At 60.0% G+C, this 24,599-nt stretch overlaps 1 protein-coding gene across 1 annotated transcript in view; it reads left to right on the top strand.

The window, feature by feature from the left end:
* Positions 1-17,332, top strand: part of EPHB1 (EPH receptor B1) — a 40,655-nt gene extending 23,323 nt beyond the window's left edge. Inside the window, exons 5-16 of the mRNA XM_054385684.1 lie at positions 118-251; positions 1,654-1,810; positions 3,712-3,820; positions 4,731-4,795; positions 8,172-8,285; positions 9,798-10,045; positions 10,603-10,818; positions 12,343-12,492; positions 14,158-14,351; positions 15,419-15,574; positions 16,203-16,275; positions 16,516-17,332. Coding sequence (XP_054241659.1) covers positions 118-251; positions 1,654-1,810; positions 3,712-3,820; positions 4,731-4,795; positions 8,172-8,285; positions 9,798-10,045; positions 10,603-10,818; positions 12,343-12,492; positions 14,158-14,351; positions 15,419-15,574; positions 16,203-16,275; positions 16,516-16,977 — 2,078 coding nt within the window. The 3' untranslated portion in view covers positions 16,978-17,332. The remainder of the gene's footprint in view (positions 1-117; positions 252-1,653; positions 1,811-3,711; positions 3,821-4,730; positions 4,796-8,171; positions 8,286-9,797; positions 10,046-10,602; positions 10,819-12,342; positions 12,493-14,157; positions 14,352-15,418; positions 15,575-16,202; positions 16,276-16,515) is intronic.
* Positions 17,333-24,599: the final 7,267 nt, after the last annotated feature.

The following is a 24,599-nucleotide window of genomic DNA, read 5'->3' as shown; positions in this document are numbered from 1 at the left end:
CCTCTCCCCAGGACCCTTATTTGTCCCTCTCCCCAGGACCCTTATTTGTCCCTCTCCCCAGGGCCCTTGGTCCCACTGCTCTGTGTTAATTGCCCTCCCTTCCTGCTTCCCGGGCAGCCCCCTCCACTGTGCCCATCATGCACCAGGTGAGTGCCACCATGAGGAGCATCACCCTGTCCTGGCCCCAGCCCGAGCAGCCCAATGGCATCATCCTGGACTATGAGCTGCGCTACTACGAGAAGCTGAGTCGCATCTGCACGCCCGACGGTGCCAGCCCCGTGGGCTCCCGGCCCGCAGCGGTGAGCTGGGCTGGCAGCCTGGGACACGGCGGGGCTGGGGGCACCTGGCTGGCTCACTGCTGGGGAGGGGCCTCGGGTCTGGAGCTTGCTGCGAGAGGAGCAACATCTTTTCACTGGGAAGGGTCTGGGTGGTGGCAGAGGTGGTGGCAGAGGTGGTCACCCATGTGGGCACCAGAGGGTGGCAGAAGGTTCAGGCAGAGGAAGGGCAGTGAGCTGGGGATGTACATCCCAGCTTCTCCCCTGGGGCAGGATTCTCCCTCGCTGCTGCCCTCCCTTTCCTCTGGTAGCTGCTGGGGGAGCAGGGAGCTGGAGGGTGAGGACACAGAATCATTGTGTGGGGTGGAAAAGCCTTTCAAGGTCATGCCATCCGTCCTTCAGCCTGGCACCACCATGGCCACTGACTACCAGGTGTCAGGAGGAGAGGGGCAGTGAGGAGCAGCAAAGGTTGTCAGGGTTGTCCCTGCCCCGGGGCACTGCCTCCTGCCATGTCCTTGCCAGCCGGGGACCTGCTCTCCGCCTGGCAGTGAGCCCTGGCGAGCCCAAGCTGCTCCAGCCCTGCCTCTCCCCAGCCCGCTCTAGGTGTGAGCAGGGAGAGGACCTAAGCTGACCTCTCCAGCAGCCCCCTCACAGCACATCACCGGGGGGAGCCTTGCAAAAAGGGAGAGCTGGGACGTGTGAGGCTGCCACCAAGGGTTAGCACAGCAGAGCAGGGACCAGGGAGGCTGTGGGAAGGGGCAAGCTGCCCTTAAAGCTGTTCGAGCAGGGTCTCCCAGGGGGGTTTGGTGGTTCCATGGCAGCATGATGCCTCTGAAATGTGCGGGGACACCCCAGGTTGGGCGAGGAGGAGCTTGCCGCTCAGGAGTGGTTTTGCTCTGGATGCTTCTCTCCTTCTCTGGAGGTTTTCAAGGCCCAGATGGTTGTGTTCCTCTGTGCCCTGACCTGGGTGCCCCTGCTGTGGCAGGTGGGGGTTGGGTTCTATGATCTCTGGAGGTCCTTCCAGCCCCTGCCAGGCTGTGATTCTGTGCTCTTGTTGTTTCCCTGCTGCTGCTCCGTGCCCCTCACTGTGGTGGCACCAGGGGGTTGCTGCAGGGGCCCCCTCAGCTCCCGGGCAGAGCTCAGGGTCTCCTCCCTCTGGCACATTCCACATCAGGGGCTGAGTGCAACTGGGAGCATCCAAACCACCTTGCCCAGGCTGTGACACTTGTGCCCCTGGGGCAGAACCAGGGCCACCGCTTCGTGCCCCTGCAGATGAGCCTCACCCCTGCCAGCAAGAGGGGTGGGTGGGCCGCGGGGCTTTGCCTCCCCCTTGCTGTTGCCCATCCCTGCTGACCACCTCTGTGCCCAGCAGGACCACAATGAGTACAACTCGTCCCTGGCACGCAGCCAGACCAACACGGCGCGGCTGGAGGGGCTGCGGCCTGGCATGGTGTACGTGGTGCAGGTGCGGGCACGGACCGTGGCTGGCTATGGCAAGTACAGCGGCAAGATGTGCTTCCAGACCCTCACCGACGGTGAGTGCCCCTGGGGCTGGGCACAGGGGGTTGCTGGGCACGGGGGACTGCCTGGCACAAGGGACAGCTGGGCACAGGGGGGCTGCTGGGCACAGGGGGCAGCTGGGCACAGGGGGGCTGCCTGCCTTCCAGGTGCTAGTGCCCACCAAGCTGTCTGCCAAGGGCAGCATGGTGAGAGCCTGCTCCAGAGCCCTAAGCTGAGCCTGCTCCGACCCCTGAGCTCTGCATGCTCCGACCCCTGAGCTCTGCCTGCTCCGACCCTGAGCTCTTCCTGCTCCGACCCTGAGCTCTTCCTGCTCCGACCCTGAGCTCTGCCTGCTCCGATCCCTGAGCTCTGCCTGCTCCGATCCCTGAGCTCTGCCTGCTCCATCCCCTGAGCTCTGCCTGCTCCGATCCCTGAGCTCTGCCTGCTCCATCCCCTGATCTCTGCCTGCTCCATCCCCTGAGCTCTGCCTGCTCCGATCCCTGAGCTCTGCCTGCTCCGATCCCTGAGCTCTGCCTGCTCCGACCCCTGAGCTCTGCCTGCTCCGACCCCTGAGCTCTGCCTGCTCCGACCCCTGAGCTCTGCCTGCTCTGACCCCTGAGCTCTGCCTGCTCCATCCCCTGAGCTCTGCCTGCTCCATCCCCTGAGCTCTGCCTGCTCTGGTCCCTGAGCTCTGCCTGCTCCATCCCCTGAGCTCTGCCAGCCCAAACACTTTTAGGCTGTCAGGCCTAAAGCTTTTCTTCCTGCTTAAAACTTTTCTTCTCACCTAAAACCTTTCCCCTTCCCTAGGACCACGTTGCCCCACGCTTGTTCTCCTCCCTGCTGCCTGCCAGGGCAGGGAGAGGAGACCCAGGCAGGGCAGCTAAAGGGGAGGAAATGGTGCTGAACCCCCTCAGTGCCTCCAATGTTCAGGATTAGGGAAGCAAAAAGAAAATTCCTGCCTCAAAGAAGCAATTAATTGCAATTTAATAAGGCTGGAGAGTGTGGATTATTAAATAATAATTGATTGTTAGATGAGAAATTTTCTGGATTTCAGCAGCCTGCAAGAGAGGGGAGTCTGGCTGCTGGTAATTAACTGCTGGGCTGAAAGCCACAGATAAAAGGGTGCTAAATGCTTGCTTTTGGTGAATATTCATTTAACCCTTACTGTGGCTGCCAGCACAGCCTGCAGACCTTCCTGGAGACACGTGGGAAGGTTTCTGGAGGGCAGCAGAAGCTCCCAGGAGCGTGGGGTCTGCTGGACACAACCCACTGCAGGTAGCCACAGTGCTGGTGGGGCGGGGCAGGGCAGGGGAGGGGGAGAATGGAGGCAGGCAGCAGAGATTGATGGATTCATGGAATGGGTTGGGCTGGAAGGGACCTCAAAGCTCATCCAGCTCCAACCCCTGCTGGGGCAGGGACACCTCCCACCAGCACTGCTTGCTCAGGGCCTCATCCACCCTGGCCTTGAACACCTCCAGGCAGGAGGCAGCCACAGCCTCCCTGGGCAACCTGTGCCAGTCTCCCACCCTCACTCTCAAGAATTTCTTCCTCATCTCCACCTTACTCTCCCCTCTCCCAGCTCAAAGCCATTGTCCCTCATCCTGGCACTCCCAGCCCTTGTCCCAAGTCCCTCCCCAGCTCTCCTGGAGCCCCTTCAGGTACTGGAAGCTGCTCTAAGGTCTCCCTGGAGCCTTCTCTTCTCCACAGAGGTGACAAGTGGCTTTCGTGGCTCTTCCCCACACATGTCCAATCCTCGCTGTGCCACTGTGACTCTCACCACCAACCAACACTTCCCCCTGGATCCCTTTTGTCCCAGCACCCTTCCATGGGAGCAGCAGCCAAGGAATCAGGAGTGTTATGGGACCCTCTCCCAGGAGGCTGCTCTGACTCCATGAGTGTGTGAGGGCAAATTCATCCTCTCCCACTTCTCTTGCAGATGACTACAAGTCAGAGCTGAGAGAGCAGCTGCCTTTGATTGCAGGGTCTGCAGCAGCTGGGGTGGTCTTCATTGTCTCACTGGTGGCCATCTCCATCGTCTGCAGCAGGTGGGTCCCCATGGGCTGCTGTGTCCCTGCAAGGTGGAGCTGGTTAGGCACAGCTGGGAGAGACTTCTCAGAGTGGTAGGAGGTAGAAGGAACCTCTGAAGATCATCCAGTCCAACCCCTGTGCCAGAGCAGGATCAGCCAGGAATGCATCCAGTTGGGTTTGGAAAACCTCCAGACAAGGAGACTCCAAACCTCTCTGGAGCCTGTTCCAGGGCTCTGCCACCCTCAAAGGGAAGAACTTTTTCCTGATGTTTACATGGAGCCTCCTGTGCTCCACTCTGTGTCCACTGCCCCTTGTCCTGGACACCTCTGAGAAGAGTCTGGCTCCATCCTCCTGCCCCTCACCCTTCAGGTGTTATCAGCCCCAGCTCTCTCAGCCTCTCCTCCTCAGGTAGCTGTTCCAGTCCCCTCAGCAGCTTGGGGGCTCTCCACTGGACTCCCTCCAGTTGTTCTTTGTCCTTCTTCAGCTGGTGAGCCCAGCTCTGAATACTGAATATTCCAGCCCACCTGGAATACTTTGGGCACAGTATTCCAGGTGAGGGGGAGCAGAACCTCCCTCAACCTGCTGGCCACACTTCTCCTCATGCACCCCAGGATGTCCTTGGCCTTCTTGCTGGCTCATGGTCAGCCTGGTGTGCACCAGCACTCCCTGGCCCTTTCCCCCAGAGCTGCTCTCCAGCAGCCAGCCCCCATCTGTCATGGGGCAGGGGCTGCCTTCCCCAGCTGCAGGACTCTGCCCTTGCCCTGGGTGGGCTTCGTTGGGTTCTCCCCACCCAGCTCTCCAGACTATCCAGGTCATTTTGGGTGGGAGAATGAGGGACCCCCTGGAGCTGGCAGCAGGATGAGTGCTGCTGGCAGGGCAGTGTGTGGCCGTGGCAGCCCCTGAGCCCTGTCTGCCCTGTGCCTGCAGGAAGCGTGCCTACAGCAAGGAGGCTGTGTACAGTGACAAGCTGCAGCACTACAGCACTGGCAGAGGTGAGCACCCAGCCCTGCACCACCCCAGCCCTGCACACTCAGCCCTGCACACCCAGCCCTGCACCACCCCAGCCCTGCACCACCCCAGCCCTGCACACCCAGCCCTGCACACCCCAGCCCTGCACAGCCCGCCCTGCACAGCCCTGCACACCCCAGCCCTGCACACCCCCGCCCTGCACACCCCCGCCCTGCACACCCAGCCCTGCACAGCCAGCCCTGCACAGCCCTGCCCTGCACAGCCCTGCACACCCCAGCCCTGCACACCCCAGCCCTGCACAGCCCGCCCTGCACAGCCCTGCACACCCCCGCCCTGCACACCCCAGCCCTGCACAGCCAGCCCTGCACAGCCAGCCCTGCACAGCCCTGCCCTGCACCAGGATCTGCACCACATCTGCCCCACCTCTGCAACCCCTGCCCCACCCTCTGTTCCAGCCCTGCACCCTATGCCCCACCCCTGCACCACCCTCTGTACCACCCCTGCCCCACACCTGCTCCACCCTCCGCCCTACCTCTGCCCCACTCCAGCCCCACCCTCTGCACCACTCTTGCCCACCCTCTGCCCCACCCCTGCCCCACCCCTGCACCTTCTCATGGTCATGGAGGAGGGAGAAAAGCCCCAGGGTGGAGGTGGGGAGGACCTTAGGCTGGGAGCAGAAGAGTCTGCAGCTGTGTGTCCCAGAATCACAGCAGGGCAGGGGCTCCAAGAGGCCTCTGGGGTCACCCAGCCCAGCCCCTTCCCGGCAGTGGAGTGGGTGATGTGTGTGGGTTTAACACTGGGTGGTGCAGGGATCTGTGTCCAAAAGCCAGGGCTGCTGGGGGGCTCTGGTCGTGCAGCAAAGCCCTGCCAAGGTCAGGGAGCCTCCAGGCACTTGGTTACTGCAGCTGCTGGAGCAGAGCAGGTGGAGATTTGTGGAGCAAACCAGCCCTGTGTTCAGCAGCACCACTGCTGCAGCCTCCCTGCCTGCTGCCCAGGGAGGGTCTGAGGGTGGGGAGGGGCTCAGACCAGCTGGAATTCTCCTGGTTTTGTCTCTGCCACTGGTTCAGCAGGAGCCCTGAGATAGGGGAACCAGGGAAAGCTCTGTGAGGTGGTGCTGGTTGGGGCAGGCAGAGGGGTTCTGTCCTGACAATATTTACTCTGAAGGTAAAAATGCTGTCAGGAGGGACCTGAGGCTGCAGTCAGGGGCACAGCACAGAGCTTCAGCTCTGCCAGGGGCAGGAAGGATTGGCTGCCTGCTGCAGCACTGACACACGGCCTGGGCTGCTTCCTTGGGAGCCTCAGGGTGGTTGGAAGAGCAGACAGCACAGCCTGCCTCTGCCAGCGCCCAGTGGACTGTGGGGATCAGCCCTGGGGATGGTGAACTGTGGGGACCAGCCATGGTGATGGTGAGGTGATGATGAGCTGTGGTGCTGGTGAGCCATGGTGCTCCACCATGGTGGTGCTGAGCTGTGGTGGTGCTGAGGTGAGGGCTGAGGTTTGCAGAGATGAGTAAATGTCTGTCCTGACCCCACTGATCTGGGTGGGATGGGGCTCGGGGGCAGCTGGAGCCTGTGTGCCCAGAGCCCAGGGCAGAGCTGAAGGCAGGGCAGAGGAGTCTGGCAGCAGCCTGCGTGGCAGCCAGAGGAGGCTTTGCTGTTGTGGTCTCTTTCTTTCTTCCTGCAGCACTGGGAGCAGTGAGTCAGTCTTGGTTACGATCCTGTAAATCCCTTTGTAATCCTGGCTGGAGCATCAGCTGCTCCTCTGCAGGAATTTATGGGGCAGTTAAAGGCTATGGACAGAGCTGTAAAGGGATTTATGAAGTGGGAGATGCCCAGATGGCTTCATTGCAGCCTTCCCTGCTCACCTCCCAGCCGCAGAGCCTTGGCCCCAGAGGCTGCTTTTGAGGAGGGGAAGGCTCCCAGTCTGCTCCCTCCTAAGGCCTGGGGGCCCTGCAAACAGCTGTCCCTTGGGCTGGCACCAGCAGTGCCCCACCACGAGGCTTTCAAGCCCCCTCCTGAGCTGCTCTGGCAGCAAATGCACAAAGCAGCCAGGAGCTGGTCTCAGATTCCCAGAGCAGAGCCACAGGCAGGCTGTGGGCAGTGGTCTGGAAAGGCTTTGGGAAGGGCACAAGGGGATTGTGGCCATGGGCAGGGTCCTCAGCAGTGAACCAAATGCTGCTAATCAGCATTAGGGAGAGCTGCTCTGGGGAGGAGGAGCAATGCTATGGAATCATGGAATGGTTTGGGTTGCGAAAGCCAAACCAGATCATCCAGTCCAGATACTCTGCCAAGGCTGGGGCTGACCATGGCCCTCAGCACCACAGCTCTGCCTCTCTGAAAACACCTCCAGGGATGGGCATTCAGCCACCTCCCTGGGCAGCCTGTGCCAGGCTTGGAGAACCCTTCCAGAGAGGAATTTTCTTCTCAAGTCCAACCTAAACCTCCCTTGAGGCAACTTGAGGCCATTTCTTCTCCTCCTGTCACTTGTTGCTAGGAAGAAGAGACCAACCCCCACTCAACTCCACCTTGCTCCAGCCTCCTCTCAGAGAGCTGTAGAGAGCAGTGAGGTCTCCCTCAGCCTCCTCTTCTCTGCACTGAACCCCTCCCAGCTCCCTCAGCTGCTCCTCCCCAGCCCTGTTCTCCATGTCCCTCTTGGTCAGAGATGACCTTGACTGCTGCACCCTGCTTGGTAATCTGAGGGTAAGGAATGGCACAGGAGGACAAACCCCACAGGGAGGCCACAGCCCATTCTGGGTCCCCTGCTGTGCCCCAGGGGTGGCAGTGTCTGCACTCTGCCCTGAGGCCATGCTCCTGGGCAGCTCTGCAAGCCCCAGGGTGTCTGCAGCCCCTTTTGGGGACTCTGGGGCCTGTTCTGGTGCCTTCAAAGAGGGCAGGAGCCCACTCGCTGCATCTGCCTGCAGCACAGCCAGGTCCTGTGCCATGCATTGTCCCCATGCAAGGGAGCAGTCCCTGGTCCCCAGGGCTGACCAGGCTGTGCCCTGTGGCTCCACACAGGTGGGTGTTAGAGGTGCTGCACTCTGTCTGTTGAGCAGCCTCCATGAAGCTCTCAGACCTTTCTTGGGCAGATTCTTTCTTCTCCAGCACTGGAGCCTTGCAGAGCTCTCAGCAGAAAGGCAACAATTGGAGTTCAGGTCTGGAACTGCTCCCCAGCACGGGGCAGGAGGAAGAGGAGGGAAAGCAGTGAAAGAACAGAGGGCAGGGAGGGAGAAGGGTCAGGTGGAGCAGGTAGACCAAGGAGGATGATAATGGTTGGTGGAGGTGGCAGAGGTGAGCACAGCCATCTTGGTGGGCATACAGAGGGCATGGGGGCTCCAGTTCCAGGCCCTGGCACAACTGCTTTTGGTTTCTCTGCCACATTTCCTGACCCAAGGGTCTCCAGGCATGAAGATCTACATCGACCCCTTCACCTATGAGGACCCCAACGAGGCGGTGCGGGAGTTCGCCAAGGAGATTGATGTCTCCTTTGTGAAGATCGAGGAGGTCATTGGAGCAGGTGGGTCTGGCCAGCCCTTGCCACTGCCCCCTCCCTGTCCTCTCTGCTGCTCCTGCGTGCCCAGACACCCACCTGGAGCAATTTCCCGGGGGGGCAGATGTGCTCCTTCCGCAGGAAGCCCTCGAGTAATCCTCCAGGCACGCAGGTTGTGGTGGGTTAGGGCAGACAGGAGCTTGGTGCCTGCTCACAGCTGCTCTGAGGTGGAAGAGGCTCCATGAATGCCTTTGCTGGCTGGCTGTGGAGCCTCCTGGGGTTCCCTACCTGACTTTTCCAGGAGACAGGCAGGGAAGCCAGCTCGTGCTGCAGCCTGGGCCGTGTGCCATGCATATGGATGTGGAGACTCAGAGCTGTGTCAGCTGTGCTGCTTCCCCTGCCATGCCTCAGTCCCTCTTGGAGAGGAGAAACTGAGAAGCTGAGGGGGAAGCTGCAAAGAGGCAACAGATTCCCAGCTTCACAGATGGCACTGGGTTGGGAGGGACCCTCCAAGGGCATCTTGTCCAACCCCTCTGCAGTCACAGGGACACCTCCAGGCTGCCCAGGGACACATCCAGGCTGATCTTGAATGTCTCCAGGGATGGGTCCTCAGCCACATCCTTGGGCAGCCTGTGCCAGTGTCTCCCTACCCTCACTGTGCAGAGCTTCCTCCAAGGATCTGCTTTGGTCAGGACCATGTTCAGCCATGGATCAGCAGCTCTGATTTTGCCTGGGTGAAGGCAAAGCTCCCCCACTGCAGATGAGAGGATGCTTTCTCCGTGTTCCGAGTGAGGAGGCAGCAATGAGAGCACCCTAGTTATCCTCCAAGGCCACCCAGATTGTCAATGCCAGCACTTTGTGTTTGAGGCAGTCCTTCAGCATTGATGTTCTGATCACAGAGTCCCAGAGTGCCAGGCTGGAAGGGACCCCAGGGCTCCCCTGGCCCAACCTTCCCAGCTGATGATGCAGCTGAAAGGAGCTGGCCCAGGCCCCTGGCAAGCTGAGTCCGAAACCTGCCCAGTGGAGGGGACTGCACTGCTGCCCCTGGGAGATGATTCCAGTGCCTGACTGTGCCCATGGGGAACATTTCCCTCTGCAGCCCAGTGGCAATCCCCCCAGCAGTAACCTGTGCTCACTGCTCCTTGTCTTGCTCTGCAAATCCTTCCTGTGGGAGTTTGCAGGAGCAGCCCCAGGCTTGGCTGCTCTCAGTGCTGGGCTCTGTCACAGAGCCACAGTGTTGGGGGCTGGAAGGGACCTGCAGCGTTCATCCAGTCCAACCCCCCTGCCAGAGCAGGGTCACCTAGAGCAGATCACACAGGAACTCACCAAGGCTCTGTCACTCTGGGGGAGGTTGGAAGCCCAAGCAGCTCCTGAGCAGCAGACTCTGCCTTGCAGAGGACTCCGGGCAGGCACTCGGCAGTGCAGGGCACGGCTACGGCGTTGGCTGGCACCGCCCAGCTGCTTGCTTTGGAGACCACTGCCCTGGGTGGCGCTGGGTGAGGAGGAGGAGAAGGTAGTAGCCTCTGTGTTGCCTTGCAGGGGAGTTCGGGGAGGTGTACAAGGGGCGCCTGCGGCTGCCTGGCAAGCGGGAGCTGGCAGTGGCCATCAAGACGCTGAAGGCTGGGTACTCGGAGCGGCAGCGGCGCGACTTCCTGAGCGAGGCCAGCATCATGGGGCAGTTCGACCACCCCAACATCATCCGCCTGGAGGGCGTGGTCACCAAGAGCCGCCCGGTCATGATCGTCACCGAGTTCATGGAGAACGGCGCCCTCGACTCCTTCCTGCGGGTGAGGGGCGGTGGGGCGGGCACTGCGTGTGGGGCGGGCAGGCACCGGGTGGGCAGGCGCGGGGCGGGCACCGGGCACAGACTGGGCAGGTGCTGGGCATGTGCCAGGTACGCGCTGGGCAGGCCCTGGGCACCTGCCAGGCACTCCTCTCACCTCCTCCCGTTCATGAGTTTGCTGCCTCCCTCCTGCCCCAAGCACCTTCCTGCCCTCAGCTGGGGGATCTGGGAACTAGATGTTGGTATCTCCTCCTGTGAATCCCCAATTCCTGGTGGATCCCTGTCTTCTGGTGATTCCCTGCTTCCTGGTGATTCCCTGCTTCCTGGTGGATCCCTGCTTCCTGGTGATTCTGTTTCCTTAGCCCAGGAGCTGATTGCCGAGTGCCAGCTGCCCCACAGGTGTTCTGTGCTGCCTTCCTGCTTTAACCAGGCAGGGCAGGGCAGGGCAGCTGGGCAGTGCCCTGGAGGGGTGCAGCATCCTGCCAGGGTTGGGGGTGGGCAGCCCTGGTGGCAGGGTGGGCTCCACACCCTCACCCCAGTGCCTGCTCTTCCTGGTGGCAGCAAAACGATGGTCAGTTCACGGTAATCCAGCTGGTTGGCATGCTGCGGGGCATCGCGGCGGGCATGAAGTACCTGGCAGAGATGAACTACGTGCACCGGGACCTGGCTGCCAGGAACATCCTGGTGAACAGCAACCTGGTCTGCAAGGTGTCCGACTTCGGCCTCTCGCGCTACCTGCAGGACGACACTTCCGACCCCACCTACACCAGCTCCCTGGTACCTACCTGCCCCCTTCTGCCCTGCCCCCTTCTGCCCTGCCCCCTGCTGCCCTCCTCACCGCTGCCCTCCTCACTCCTGTCTTGCCCCCTGCCCTGCCCCCTGCTGCCCTGCCTGCACCCACTGCCCACTGAGGCTGTCAGCAGGGGCTGCCCCTATGCCCTGGAGGTTCTGCCATGGCAAGGAGCAGCTCAGGAGGGTTCCCACCACACAGGCTCGGGGCCCATAAACCATGGCTGTGATTTCCAACTCTTTCCACTCCTGTCTCTTCCTCCCTTTTATGAGTTTTCTGCCTCCCTCTTCCCCTCAAGCACCTTCCTGCCCTGGGCGGTTTCCAGGTCAGCTTCTTCTTCCTGCTCTGTGGAGGGAAGGTGCCCAAGGGGGTCCGTGGAGAGATGGGAAGGGGAGGCAGGGAGATGGCAGCATCTCTGAGTGGCACAGCAGTGGCAGCTTCAGGTCTGATCTGCCTTTCCCTGCTGGGCACTTGTTCCAAGCATGGATTAAAGAGAGAGAAGCCTGACAGGAGCTCTGCCCTTCCCCAGCTGCACTTCTCCTCCATAATGAACTCGTTCATGGGCAGTGGCAGCCCTGCTCTCTCCTTGCTTCCTGCTGCCCTGGGGGACCCCAGCTCCCCACCACATCATCCTGCCAGTAGGCTCCCTTAAAGGCAGCAGCCGTTAAGCACACAGCCCCCATGGATTTTTTGTGGCAAGCCTGCAGCAGTAGCTCTGGGCTGAGGCACGGAGCAGCCCTTCCCCACCTTTGGAGCTAAACCAGATTATCTCATCTGTGCTTTTATTTAATTTGGGCTGTAATAGATCTCCCTGGCAGCTGGAAAGTGATGCTGTGCCTGCCATTACATCACTCTGCCTCCCACAGCAGGGGTTTAGCTCTGGGGAGAGGCAGGGAAAACAACGCAGCAGTTAATTCCTCCATTTGCTGCTTACTCAAATCAAATCTTTTTGCCATTCCTCCTCCAAAGGCAGCCAGCACCATGCTGCAGAGGCCACAGCAATGGTGGCACTAACATGGGCAGTGCAGCTCTGGCTCTGCTCCTCCCCCAGATCTTGGCTCTTCTGGTGGTTTCTTTCCCTCTTATTTCAGTGGTCCTTGCCCAAGGAGCAGTCCCTTCTCTGCATGCTGCCCCCTCCACAGCACGTCTGTCCCCTTGACGTGGCTTCCAGCACTTCCCAATCCAGCCAGGAGCTTGGACCTGTCCTGGCTTGAGAACTTGTTTGGGTTGGAAAAGGCCTCTAAGATCATCCAGTGCAACCAGCAACCTGGCACCACCAGAGCCTCCAAACCATGGCCCCAAGTGCCATGGCCACAGGGTTCTGGAACCCCTCTAGGAATGGGGGCTCTACCACCTCCCTGGGCAGCCTGTGCCAATCCCTGACCACTCTGGCAGCAAAGATGTTTTTCCTCCTCTCCAACCTAACCCTCCCCTGGCACAATTTGAGGCCATTTCCTTCTGTCACCTGAGCCTGGGCAGCCATTCCCCACCTGCTTTCCCTTTTTCCCCAGGGGGGGAAGATCCCAGTCCGGTGGACAGCGCCAGAGGCCATCGCCTACCGCAAATTCACCTCGGCCAGCGACGTCTGGAGCTATGGCATCGTCATGTGGGAGGTGATGTCGTTTGGGGAGAGACCCTACTGGGACATGTCCAACCAGGATGTAAGCACAGGGGGTTGCCCCACAGCTCTGGGGGGCGGGAGGCCACTGGCTGCTGAAAGAGAGCCCTGCAGGGTGTCTGCTGCTGCCGGCAGCCTCACTGGGAGATGAAACAGGCTGGGGAGGCAGAGGGTGGGAGGAGGGTAGTGGGGAGGCAGAGGCAGTGGCTGGTAATTGGAGTGCAGGAAGCAGCAGGGCCTTTGAAAACCTTCAGAGGGTTTAGGAGTGGGGAAGGAGCTCTGGTAGTTGACTGCAGAACTGCAATGCACGGCACTAATGAGTGTCAGGCTGCGGCGGCAGGACCGCAGCGCCAGCGGCAGCAGAGCACAGAGTGACCTCGGAGAGCCCTGGGGCTGCAGCAGCTCCTCCTGCTCCTTTGTTGCTCATCAGGTGGGCTGGCAGCTGCCTGCCAGCCTCTGCCACCTCTGCCCAGCCAGGCAGCTGTGCCTGCAGAGAGGAGGGGCTGGAGGGGGCTCACCCTCTGCTGCGGCTGAGGTTTTGCCTTCGTCGAATCATTCAGGTTGGAAAAGACTTTAAGATCAGAGTCCACCCATAACCTAACTGCCATGGCCACCAAACTGCTTCTTGAACCCCTCCAGGGATGGGGACTCCTCCACCTCCCTGGGCAGCTTGTGCCGATCCCTGACCACTCTTACAGCAAAGAAATTCTTTCTCCTCTCCAACCTAACTGTCCCCTGGAACAATTTCAGGACATTTCATCTCCTTCTGTCACCTGAGACTGGGGAGCAGAGCCCAACCCCTACCTGGCTGCAGCCTCCTTTCAGGGAGCTGTAGAGAGCAATGAGGTCTCCCCTCAGCCTCCTCTTTTCCACACTGAACACCCCCAGCTCCCTCAGCTGCTCTTTGTACTCCATGCCCTTCAAACCCCTCACCAGCCTCAGTGCCCTTCTCTGGACACCCTCCAGCACCTTTCCTATTCTGTGGCACCCAGAACTGACCCCAGTGCTGAAGCTGTGGCCTCACCAGTGCCCAGTACAGGGCACAATCCCTGCCCTGTTCCTGCTGCCCACACTGTTCCTGATCCAGGCCAGGCTGCTGGTGGCCTTCTTAGCTACCCAGGCACCCCCTGGCTCATGTTCAGCTGCTGTCAAGAAGCACCTCCAGACCCTTTTCCACTGGGCTGCTTTTCAGCCACTCTGTCCCAAGGCTGTTGTGTTGCTTGGGGTTGTGGTGCCCCAAGTGCAGGACCCAGCCCTTTGGTAATAATAGGACCAAGGGGAATGGAACAAAACTAGAAATGGGGAGATTCAGGTTGGATGTGAGGAAGAAATTCTTCCCCATGAGGGTGGTGAGACACTGGCACAGGTTGCCCAGGGAGGTGGTAGAAGACTCATCCCTGGAGGTTTTTGCAGTCAGGCTGGATGTGGCTGTGAGCAACCTGCTGTGGTGTGAGGTGTCCCTGCCTATGGCAGGGGGGTTGGAGCTGGCTGAGCCTTGAGGTCCCTTCCAGCCCTGACAGTTCTGTGATTCTCTGCTGCATCTCATACGATTTGCCTCGGCCCTTCGATGCAGCCTGGCCAGGCCCGTCTGCAGAGCCTCCCTGCCCGCCCCGCAGCTCCGCCCTGCCCCTGGGGTCGGTGTCCTCTGCGAGCTCGCTGGGGGGGCCCTGGCTGAGTGCTTCCCCGGGGCGGTGCCCCCTCGCTGCAGGTGATCAACGCCATCGAGCAGGACTACCGCCTGCCGCCGCCCATGGAGTGCCCTGCGGCGCTGCACCAGCTGATGCTGGACTGCTGGCAGAAGGAGCGCAACGCGCGGCCGCGCTTCGGGGACATCGTCAGCACCCTGGACAAGATGATTCGCAACCCGGCCAGCCTCAAGGCCCTGGCTGCCGTCACCGCTGTGTGAGTCGGGCTTCTTTGTCCTGTTTCCCGTTGCGGGCTGCCGCCGGGTGAGGAAAGCAGGCACCAACCCCCTTGCTGTGTAGCAACGAGATCCCAGAAATGCAGAGGGCAGAGAAGCTCAGGAAGCCCTCCCAGAAGTCCCTGGCAGCCCTAACCCGAGATCCCTGACCCAAGTCCCTGACTGCAGTGAGTCTTGCTCAGAGTGGCTGTTCTTGACCAGTGAAACCCAACCACATGGATGAGCTAAAATCAGTTCCCAGTGAGAGGTGCCAGCATGTCCAGGAGGTGGCTTCTGCAGCGTGTTCCATCCCAAGGGTGCCAACATGAGGCTGTTGTCCCTGGCACCCATAGGATGCGGTTGTTTTGCTCTAGGCAGCGAAGGAATTAGTCAGCTAAGGAATCCTGCACTCTGCATGCAGGCAGCAGCTGCCAGTGGCTGCAGCAAGTGGGGGGCACATACCCTCTGCTGGGCACAGGGGGAGCAGAGGAACCTGTGATTTGCAGGGCAGTCACTGCTCCTGGCTGTGGCAGTGCCAAGGTGGTGCCTGGGGCTCCTTACTCAAGATGGTCACCAGTGTGGTGCCTTCCTGGTGTCTCCTCAGGAAGGGCCCTGGGGCCAGGCCATCCATGTGCTGGGTTCTGCAGGGCAGCTGGCACGGGGAGGTGTCACCTGGGGGGTGACATCTGAGTGAGCCCTTTTGTGCAGGCCCAAGAGAAACTCAAGGAGGTGTTTTTGGCTCATCCCATCGAGTGCCACCTGCCCACCCCTCAGTGAGGTGCCCAGGGAGCAGTGGTTGGGGGGATGTGGGATCTGCTCTGCTGGTGCAGCTGTGCCCATAGCTGCCACAGCCAGGATACAGCCTGGGGGCTACAGAGTGCTGTTGGCAGAGTGTTGCTATTCCCATGGCTGAGGCCTTCCCCATGGCCTCCCTTGCCTCGGGCTCGTGCTGGGAGCAGAGCAGCGTTGGGGACAGCACCAGGGCGCAGGGAGGTGGATTTGGGTTCATGCCTGGCAGTGCCGTGGTGCCACCTGGGCACGTCCCAGCGCTGTGTCTTGCCTCTTGCAGGCCTTCTCAGCCCCTCCTCGACCGCTCCATCCCCGACTTCACTGCCTTTACCTCAGTAGACGACTGGCTGAGTGCTGTGAAGATGAGCCAGTACCGGGACAGCTTCCTGGCCGCTGGCTTCACCTCCCTGCAGCTCGTCGCCCAGATCACCTCTGAGTGAGTTGGCTGCTGCACCAGGGCTGCCCAAAAGCTGGGTGCTGCCCAGGGCACAGGGGGGTAGGGAGGAGGTGGGAAGGTCAGTTCAAGGCCCCCTGCAAAGGAAAGGTGTGAACATCACAGGTTCATGGGATGTTAGGGGCTGGAAAGGACCTCCAGAGTTCATTGAGTCCAAGTCTTCTGCCAGAACAGGACCACAGAATCCAGCACAGGTCACACAGGAACACAGCCAGATGGGTCTTGAAAGTCTCCAGAGAAGGAGACTCCACAACCTCCCTGGGCAGCCTGTTCCAGTGCTCTGTGACCCTCACAGTGAAGAAGTGCCTCCTCACGTTGAGGTGGAACCTCCTGTGCTGGAGTTTGTATCCCTTGCCCCTTGTCCTAACATCCATCACACCCCGAGTCTGGAGGTGCCCATGTTCACTGTCTGGGCATCAGCTGCAGTTCTCTCCCTGCTCTGGGTCCCAGCTTGCCTCCAGTGATGCTCATGGGGCTGCTCCTGGGCTCTGGGGCTGTTCCTCTGCTGAAAGGTGTGGGCCAGCTGAGCTTGCATCCCTCCCCTCACTTAGACACAGAGAAACCAGCCCTGGGCTGCCTGCTGATTGTCCTCTTTCTGCCTGCCTTTCAGAGACCTCCTGCGGATAGGAGTGACTTTGGCTGGGCACCAGAAGAAGCTGCTGAACAGCGTGCAGTCCATGCGGGTACAGATGAGTCAGTCTCCCAGCTCCATGGCCTGACTGCCCTCCTGCCACCCACAGGGCATGGGGAGGGCACAGCTGGGAGGGGAGGGACCAAGGTTCCGCCGCTGCCCGGGGACTGCGACTGCAGGTGAAGGCTGTTCCTGGGACTCAGCTGTGGCTGCTGACTTGGGTCCCTCTCCAGGAGAAGCACACTTGGCAGTGTCCTGGGAGCAGCCTGGGAACTCCTATACATATGTACAGAGCAGATATTTAAACACAAACCCAGAGAGAACAGTGAAGACAAAGCAGTGTGCGGGGGGGGACAGACCCCAGCCCTGCAGAGCAGACTCTGATCCCACTGCCCACGAGCAGCGCTCAGAGCTGAGGAGGAGGAAGGGGCAGGCAGGAGATGGAGCGTCCTTGTCTGGAGGAACCACCTTCCTCCTCTTCTTCAGCCATCCTTCCCTGCTCACCTTGCTCGTGGACCAGGTGGAAGTGTCCTCAGAGGTCTCCACGGCTCCCAGCTGCCGCTCCAGCGACCACGGAAGGACTTCTGTGAGCAGTGCCTGGGGGATGCGACTGGACCCAGTTAATGTCTTCATATTGAAGCAGAGATGTACCTTCCCCAGAGAGCCTTGGCCTCCCTGGAGAGCCTTGGCTGCTGCCTCTTCTCTTTTGCTTGCATTTTTTTTGCAAAAAGGAAACAAAAGGATTACAAAATGAACCCCAAGCCCCTCCCCCTTGGAAGGCCACCCTGGCCGTGGAGGTGTCCCCTCTGTGTGTGCACTCCCCGAGCCTCCCTACCCTCTCCCCCTACCGTGGGCTCCCTCCTTGTCCCTGACTCTGATCACCCAGAGCCAAGGTGGTTGCTGCAGCCCCCAGGAGCAGCAGGGAGCTGCCCCAGCCAGCACTGAGCACCCTGCACGTGGGGAGGAGGACACTGAGGGCCGTCGAGGGGAGCAGAGGGCCCAGAGGAGCTGCCCCGTGGCTGGGACTGGGCTGCTGGCTGTTGGAGAAGGAGGGGTGGCTGCTCTGGGAACAGACTGCTAAGGCCCCCAGACCCTGGGAGGTGCCTGGAAGATGGCTATGGAGGACTTTTTCCCTTCTCCCCCTCCCTGTCTTGTGGACCTAAGGATTTTGATCTTGATTCTCAGTCCTAGGATTCATGGCTCCAGAGGTAGGTGCTGTGTGCCTCTGTCCAGCTGTCTGTCTGTCCTCCTGACTGTGCTGCTGCTTGCCTCCTTAAAGCCTCTCCCAGGGAAGGTTCTCCCTTGCACCAGTTCTCTGGTGTTTTCCCTGCCCTTGTCTGCTTTGCAGATGGTCCTGGTGGGACCACATTGCCAGATGTGTGCCAGTGTTTGCATCCTGGGAGCCTGGCCCAGCTCCTGCCCCTCGGTGCCTCGTGCTGGGAGCTGATGGAATGGATGAGCTCTGGATGAGGCTCTGGGGTGGCTGTGTGCCAGCTGCAGTCATCAAGAGGCACCCTGAAGGGCCACCAGTCCCTACCCCTAAGTTCATAGAATGGGTTGGGTTGGAAGGGACCTTAAAGGTCATCCAGTTCCAACCCCTGCCATGGGCAGGGACACCTCCCACCAGCCCAGCTTGCTCAAGGCCTCCAGCCTGGCCCTGAACACCTCCAGGGAGGAGGCAGCCACAGCCTGCAGCACTTCCTCCAGCTCTTGTGCCCCCAGCACAAGAAGGACCTGGAGCTGCTGGAGTGGAGGCCACCAAGATGATCAGAGGCTGGAGAACTTCCCCTGTGTGACAGGCTGGGAGAGTTGGGGCTGTTCAGCCTGGAGAAGAGAAGGCTCCAGGGAGACCTCAGAGCTACCTTCAGTGCCTGAAGGAGCTCCAGGAGAGCTGGGGAGGGACTCTGGACAAGGGCTGGGAGTGCCAGGATGAGGGACAATGGCTTTGAGCTGGGAGAGGGTAGATTGAGACTGGAGACGAGGAAGAAATTCTTGAGCGAGGGTGGGGAGAGACTGGCAGAGGTTGCCCAGGGAGGCTGTGGCTGCCTCCTGCCTGGAGGTGTTCAGGGCCAGGCTGGATGAGGCCCTGAGCAAGCTGTGCTGGTGGGAGGTGTCCCTGCCCATGGCAGGGGTTGGAGCTGGATGAGCTTTCAGTTCCCTTCCCACTCAACCCAGTCCATGACTCTATGACACCACCAGCAGCTGGAGGCGTGCTGGGGTGCTCTGTTTTTATTTTCTTAAGGAATGGTGATGGGAAGGAGGCTGAGCTGCAGCTCTGCTGAGGAACAGGAAGGAAACAAGCTGCAGCAATGAGCTGGCTTCAACTCCCTGAGCTCCCCCTGGGAAAGGAGGCAGAGAAAAGCCCCCCTTGTTTACAGCAGCAGGGCTGCTGCTCCTCTGGGCTGGTGGGAGGTGGCTGGTCCCTTGGGACTCTGGTAGCCCCACTCTGTATGCCAGGCTGCTGCCACAGCCAGCAGCAGATGCAGCAGCACCCTGCATGGTAACGCGCTGCAGCGCCACGTTGGCATTCATGGACGGCCAGGCAGCCCCTGGGGCTGGCTTTAGCCTCTCTGCACATCAGAGGGAAGCTGAAGGCATGGCAGGAAAGGACTGGCAGTGAGGAGGGCTAAATCCCAAAGCTCCACCTCTGTGCCTGCCCTGCTGCACCTCACCAGGCCATGCCAGCACATAGGACCACAGAATGGCTCAGGTTGGAAGGGACCTCAGAGATCTACTGTGACCCCCTGCCACGGGCAGGGACACCTCTCAACTTGGCCCAGGATGCTCAAGGCCTCATCCAGCCTGGCCTTGAACACCTGAGAGTGTTGTGGGAGGCAGCAGGGGCCAGGCTGACCTCTGTGCACTGAGCAGCCAGGGCTGGGTGCAGCCCCTTGCCCGGATTGCTCCACAGGAGCCCACCTTGGGCTGATCAGAGAAACACTTTGCAGTTGGCAGCTCCTCCTCTGCGTTTCTATGGCAACTGCAAACATCTCAGCCCTGTTCTGTCCTGTTTAGTTTGGGGTTTTTTTGCTATGTCTGTGGTGATTTTGCTTTTTCTGCACGTGGCATTGTATCAGGAAGGATGGATTGGTAGAGAGCCTGCTCTGAGCTCAGCTGTGTCTCAGTCACCATCACAGGCAAGATCTTCCTGGCTTGGGACATGAGGGGTCCAGGACCTTCTCCCTCTCTACAACTCCCTGAAAGGAGGTTGGAGCCAAGTGGCTCCTGGTCTCTTCTTCTGGGTGGGGAAGAGTCTGGAGAACAGGGTGGGGAGGAGCAGCTGAGGGAGCTGGGGGTGTGCAGCCTGGAGAAGAGGAGGCTGAGGGAGACCTTATTGCTCTCTACAGCTCCTGAGAGGAGGTTGCAGTGAGGTGGGGGTTTGGCTCTGCTCCCTAGGAACAATTGATAGGAGGAGAGGAAATGGCCTCAAGTTGCACCAGGGGGAGGTTTAGGTTGGAGATTAGGAGAAACTTCTTCCCTGGAAAGGTTCTCAAAGCCTGGCACAGGCTGCCCAGGGAGGTGGCTGAATCCCCGTCCCTGGGGGTGTTTGCAAGAGGCAGAGCTGTGGTGCTGAGGGCCAGGGTTGAGCCCCAGCCTTGGCAGAGTTAGAGGCTGGTTGGACTCAATGACTTTAAAGCTCTTTTCCAACCCAAGCCATTCCCTGGTGTGTTTGGGCTGGGTATTGCCAACTGCCCTTTCTCTTCCACATCCTCCAGCACCAAACCTGCTGTGTCCCCAGCTGCTGGCACACCCCAAGCCAGAGCGAGCTGCTGAGCCTGGCAGAGGAGCCTGTGCCTAGAACCTTGCTCTGTGCCTCTTCCTAGAGAGAGAAGCAGGGAAGAGGATGTATTTTATGGCATTTAGAGCCCTTCAAATTAACAGTTCTTTGAACACACTTATGTATATTTAATTTTAAATGTTGCTGCAAGTCAGAGCAGGGCTCAGGATGGAAGCAGCAGGAGGATGAGTTTTAAATAAGAGTGAGCTCAGAGCAGGAGCTCTGAGCCTGGCAGCTTCTGGTGCTTGGAATGCTGCTTTCCCTAGGGGAATCATCAAGGAGGGGATTCTGCTCTGCTCTGCTCTGCTCTGGGGAGACCTTACCTGCAGGGCTGTGTCCTGCTCTGGGACCCCCAGCACAAGAGAGACCTGGAGCTGCTGGAGAGAGTCAGAGGAGGCCACCAAGATGATAGAGGGCTGGAGAACCTCCCCTGTGGGGCCAGGCTGGGAGAGTTGTGGCTGTTCATCATGGAGAAGAGAAGGCTCCAGGGAGACCTCAGACCAGCCTTCCAGGACCTGAAGGGGCTCCAGGAGAGCTGGGGAGGGACTTTGGACAAGGGCTGGAGTGCCAGGATGAGGAGCAATGGTTTGAAACTGGAGCAGGGCAGATGTAGGTGGGACATCAGGAGGAAGTTCTGCACAGGAGCATGGGGAGACACTGGAACAGGCTGTCCAGGGAGGTGGTTGAGGCTCCATCCCTGGAGGCATTCAAGGTCTGGCTTGAAGTGGCTCTGAGCAGCCTGATCCAGTTGGGATGTCCCTCCTGACTGCAGAAGATGAGCTTTGCAGGTGCCTTCCACCCCATGGATTCTGCTCCTATGAGAACAGGGCTGTGGTTTCTCCATTCCCCTTCCCTTCTCCTGCACCTCTGCTCCAGGAGCTCCACAGGCTCAGTCCCAAGCCCTGCAGATCTCCTCTCCTCTGCTGGGTGCTGCTGGCTTTTACTGGGGAGGCTGCTCGGGGGTGTTGTCTGGTGGGAGGTGAGAGACAGGAAGCAGGTAGATGCCTTTGGGGCCCCTGGCGTCCATGGCAGGCAGTCTGCTCTCTTGGGTCACCTCGGGGAAGCACATCAGTGCTGGGCAGGGGAAGGCATCTGCCCGAGGTGACCACAGTGCCCTTCACCCGGGTCAGAGATGCTGGCACCCTGGGAGGGTGTCCCAGGGCCATCCTGGCTGCCTGGCAGCATGGGGAGTACCCCTCCAGCCTGAGCAGAGCTGCTGCCCCCTCCCCATCTGTGCCTGAGCATCTCTGCTGCTTCTGCTCTCCTTCTGCTGGCTGTGCCCCCCCTGCTGCCCCTGCCCCCTGCAGGGCTCTGCTGCAGTGGCTGCTTTGGGCTGTCCCCAGGTGCCCCCAGGCCCTGCCAGGGGCAGGATAACACAACTGCATCGCTGGGTGGGGTGACCCTGGCTGGTGCTGAGGTCTCCTGGCCCATCTCTGGAGGTGGGTGTGGGGGAGGTGGGTGTGGGGGAGGTGGATCTGGGCCAGGCAGCCACGTGAGTTTTAAGTGGATTAACTGAACTCCACTGGCTCCCAAAACGGAGGAGCCCTTTTGGGGGGATGTGGAAGTAGATTAGGCAAAAATCTGCTTAAGGCCATGTTAATTCTGGATGAGTGTAGGAGGATTAATGCCTATCCACTCCAACAAATTAATTGGAGTCAACTTTCCTCTGTGTTCTCAAGTAAACAAGGCTTGAGAAGCTTTCCCCAGCCACCAGCCTTGGCTGTGGCTTCCCTTCCTCTCCCTCCTGGCAGCACATTGCCCAGAGGCTGGCATGGCAGTGGCAGTGAACCTGCTCCTGTCCTGGTGATCATCCTCAAGGGTCTCACTGGGACGCCTGCATGAAGGCAGGGCACAGAAGGCAGCACAATTCTGCTCACCATCAGTGCAGTTATCAATGGTACTGAGCCCCCCATGGGGCTGGCAGCAGCAGGTGCAGACCATGCCAAGCACTGCCCAATGAGCAAGGTGAGCCCTGCTCTGGAAATGGGAGCTGGAGCCTTGCAGAAGCAGGTGGGCACCAAGTGTGTGCCCATCAGCTGCTTTGGCTTTCCTCACCATGCTCTGGGTGAGCTCTCTGCAGGCCGCCCAGCCTCAGTACCTCGGGGAGGTGCCCACAGCCAGATGCTGCTGGTGGGCAGGGGGCAGGCTCTGACCTTCTGGCTGGGGTTGGTGCCTGGGTGGCAGGGCTGAGCCCCCACCCCACTGCTGCCTGCTTGGGGATGGGGCTCTGGGAGCCTCCCAGGGGAACAGGAGTGAGGTGTGACTCCTCACAAGGGCTGAGTGAGGGCAGGAGCTGGGCCAGGGGCTTGACACAGAGCAATGGCTTCAGGGCATTCCCAGAACAGGCTTGCAACAAAAAAATCCATGGGGGTTGTGTGCTTCAAGGCTGCTGCCTGTGGGAGGGCTCTGGGGGCTGTGCGCTTCAAGGCTGCTGCCTGTGGGAGGGCTCTGGGCAGTGAAGACAGCAGGTCCAGGGTGGGGGAAACATCCCACGAGCAGGGGAAGAAGAGGGAGGGGCTGCAGCCGGGCCCAATGCAAACTCAGCCTGCCCAGGGGTCTCCCATTTTGGAGGCTGGAGATGGCCCTGGTGCCCAGCACAGCTCAGCAGCCCAAGAGACAGCTTCTGCAGGAGGCCCTGCAGCCCTCTGCCTGCACCCAGCACCTGAGCTGTCATTTCATGCACTGGGTTCATAGATTCACAGAGTGGTTGGCTTGCTGGAGCAAAAAGAGATTTTCATTCCGGGGTGTGACGGATTTTAACAGGAGAGAAATGTTAGACACAGCTGGAGCTGGGTGTGGGAAGCAGCAGCAGGGGAGAGCCCCAGCAGTGAGCACAGCACTGAGCCCCAGTTGCCTGGGGGCCAGGGAAGGGGCACAGCAGTGCTTTGTGATTTCACCTGGTGCCTGTTCCCAAGGTGCAGTTGGATATTAACAGCATCTTTGCCTCTCCAGAGAGGCTCAGCCATGGGGTTTGCTGCCACGTGGCACTGCTTGGTTGCAGGGTGAGAAGGGAGTGCTCCTGGGGCTGCTCTTCTGCTCTGGGGACATTCTGCCTCCCCCCTAGCAGCAGAGAAAATGATTTGGGTTTGGCTTTGTGACACTGGAAAAAGCATTTCACAGTGCCTGCTGGCTTGCCTCTGCCTCAGACTTGGAGGGGTTCATGGCTGCCCAGGCAGATGGCTGAGTCCCCATCCCTGGAGGGGTTTCAGAGAGGCAGAGCTGTGGTGCTGAGGGTTAGCCCCAGCCTTGGCAGAGTTAGAGACTGGTTGGACTCAATGCCCTTAAAAAGGGCTTTCCCAACCCAAATGATGCTGCAATTCCATATTGCAGGGGGGAAACGGGGGGGGGGGGGGGGGGGCATTTTTTGGCCTTGGTAATGCCAAGGCTCAGCCTCTGCTTCCTGAAGCATCTCTGCTTCCCTTAGGAAGTGTCTCTTCCATTCCCCCTCCCCAGGGAAACGGAATGCTTTTGGGGAGAGCTGAGTGGGTTTGGTGCCATTGTCCTCCTTGCAGCACATCCACCAATCCTGCTCTGTTTTCCTGTCCTTTGGTCCCCGAAGGGCTGTGCCTGCTGGAAGAAGCCTTTGTGGGTGCAGTCCCCACTGTGAGGGGGACCTGAGCTGCAGAGGAGCAGCCTGGGGAGCGCCTCCGAGCTTGTCTCACCCTCCTCTTCTTCCCCTCCGTCTTGCCTTGCAGGGATGTTGAGTCCAGCACCGCAGCCGGGCAGCAGCGCCAGAGGGGCCAGAGAGGAGCTGATGTTGGTGCCCAGGGACTGCTCTCCCCCCACGCAGCAGATGCCGATGCGGGGAGGTCTCCGCAGCAGCCCCGGAGCTGCGTGCCCTGCGGAGCGTGCCCCGTGCCCGCCGGCCGTGCCCTGTCCTGTACATACCCAGTGAGATGTCTGTAAAAGATCTTACCCTTTGTCTGTTTTTTTTTTTTGCCCTCCCCGCTCCTTCCCCGGGTTGTTGATTGTGTTGCAATTGTCGGAGTTTGTAACAGTAACTTTCGGAGGAAATTGTACTAAAGAGGAAATTGCACTCAATAAAAGCAGCGAAACGAGCCTGAGCCTCCTGCCTGCCCCTGCCCTGCCGCTGGAGTCTCTGCGGGGAGGAGCTGGGCGAGTGTCTGTCATGAATATTCATGAAGAGCTGGCAGCTCTCCCCGGCTCCTGCACTTGCCAGAGCTCTGCTGCCTGCCGGCTTCGGCTCTCCTGTTTGCACCTGAAGTGGCTTTGTTCTCCGCGATCCGTACCGGAGCTGCTGGAGCGAAAAGCCAGGAGGAGGAAGTTTCTTGGCATGGGGATTTTGTTTTTCTGAGGGGTTTTGGTGTGCTTTGTGTTTTTTCTCTGGTGTGCTGTGGCTCAATGAAGCCACACTGGGAGTGCTGGCTGGGATGAAAGTGTGGTCTGCAGCCCCTGGCTTCCCGAGTCTTGCTGATGCTCAGCTGCAACCTGCTTGCCTCAAGGGTGACTGAAAACGACTGCAGGGGAATGGATTCCTCCTTTTGCATCTGCTACACTTGGCCACTTGGTCCAGCTGGAAGCAAGGAGCCCATCCAGGTGATGGTGCTGAGGGCAGCTGACCCTGCAGGCATGGTGTG

Source organism: Indicator indicator, chromosome 13, assembly GCF_027791375.1.
Source record: "Indicator indicator isolate 239-I01 chromosome 13, UM_Iind_1.1, whole genome shotgun sequence".
In the NCBI taxonomy this organism is placed as follows: Eukaryota; Metazoa; Chordata; class Aves; order Piciformes; family Indicatoridae; genus Indicator; species Indicator indicator.
Note: the sequence above shows the minus strand (reverse complement) of the source record. Positions and strands in the feature narration are given on the sequence as shown.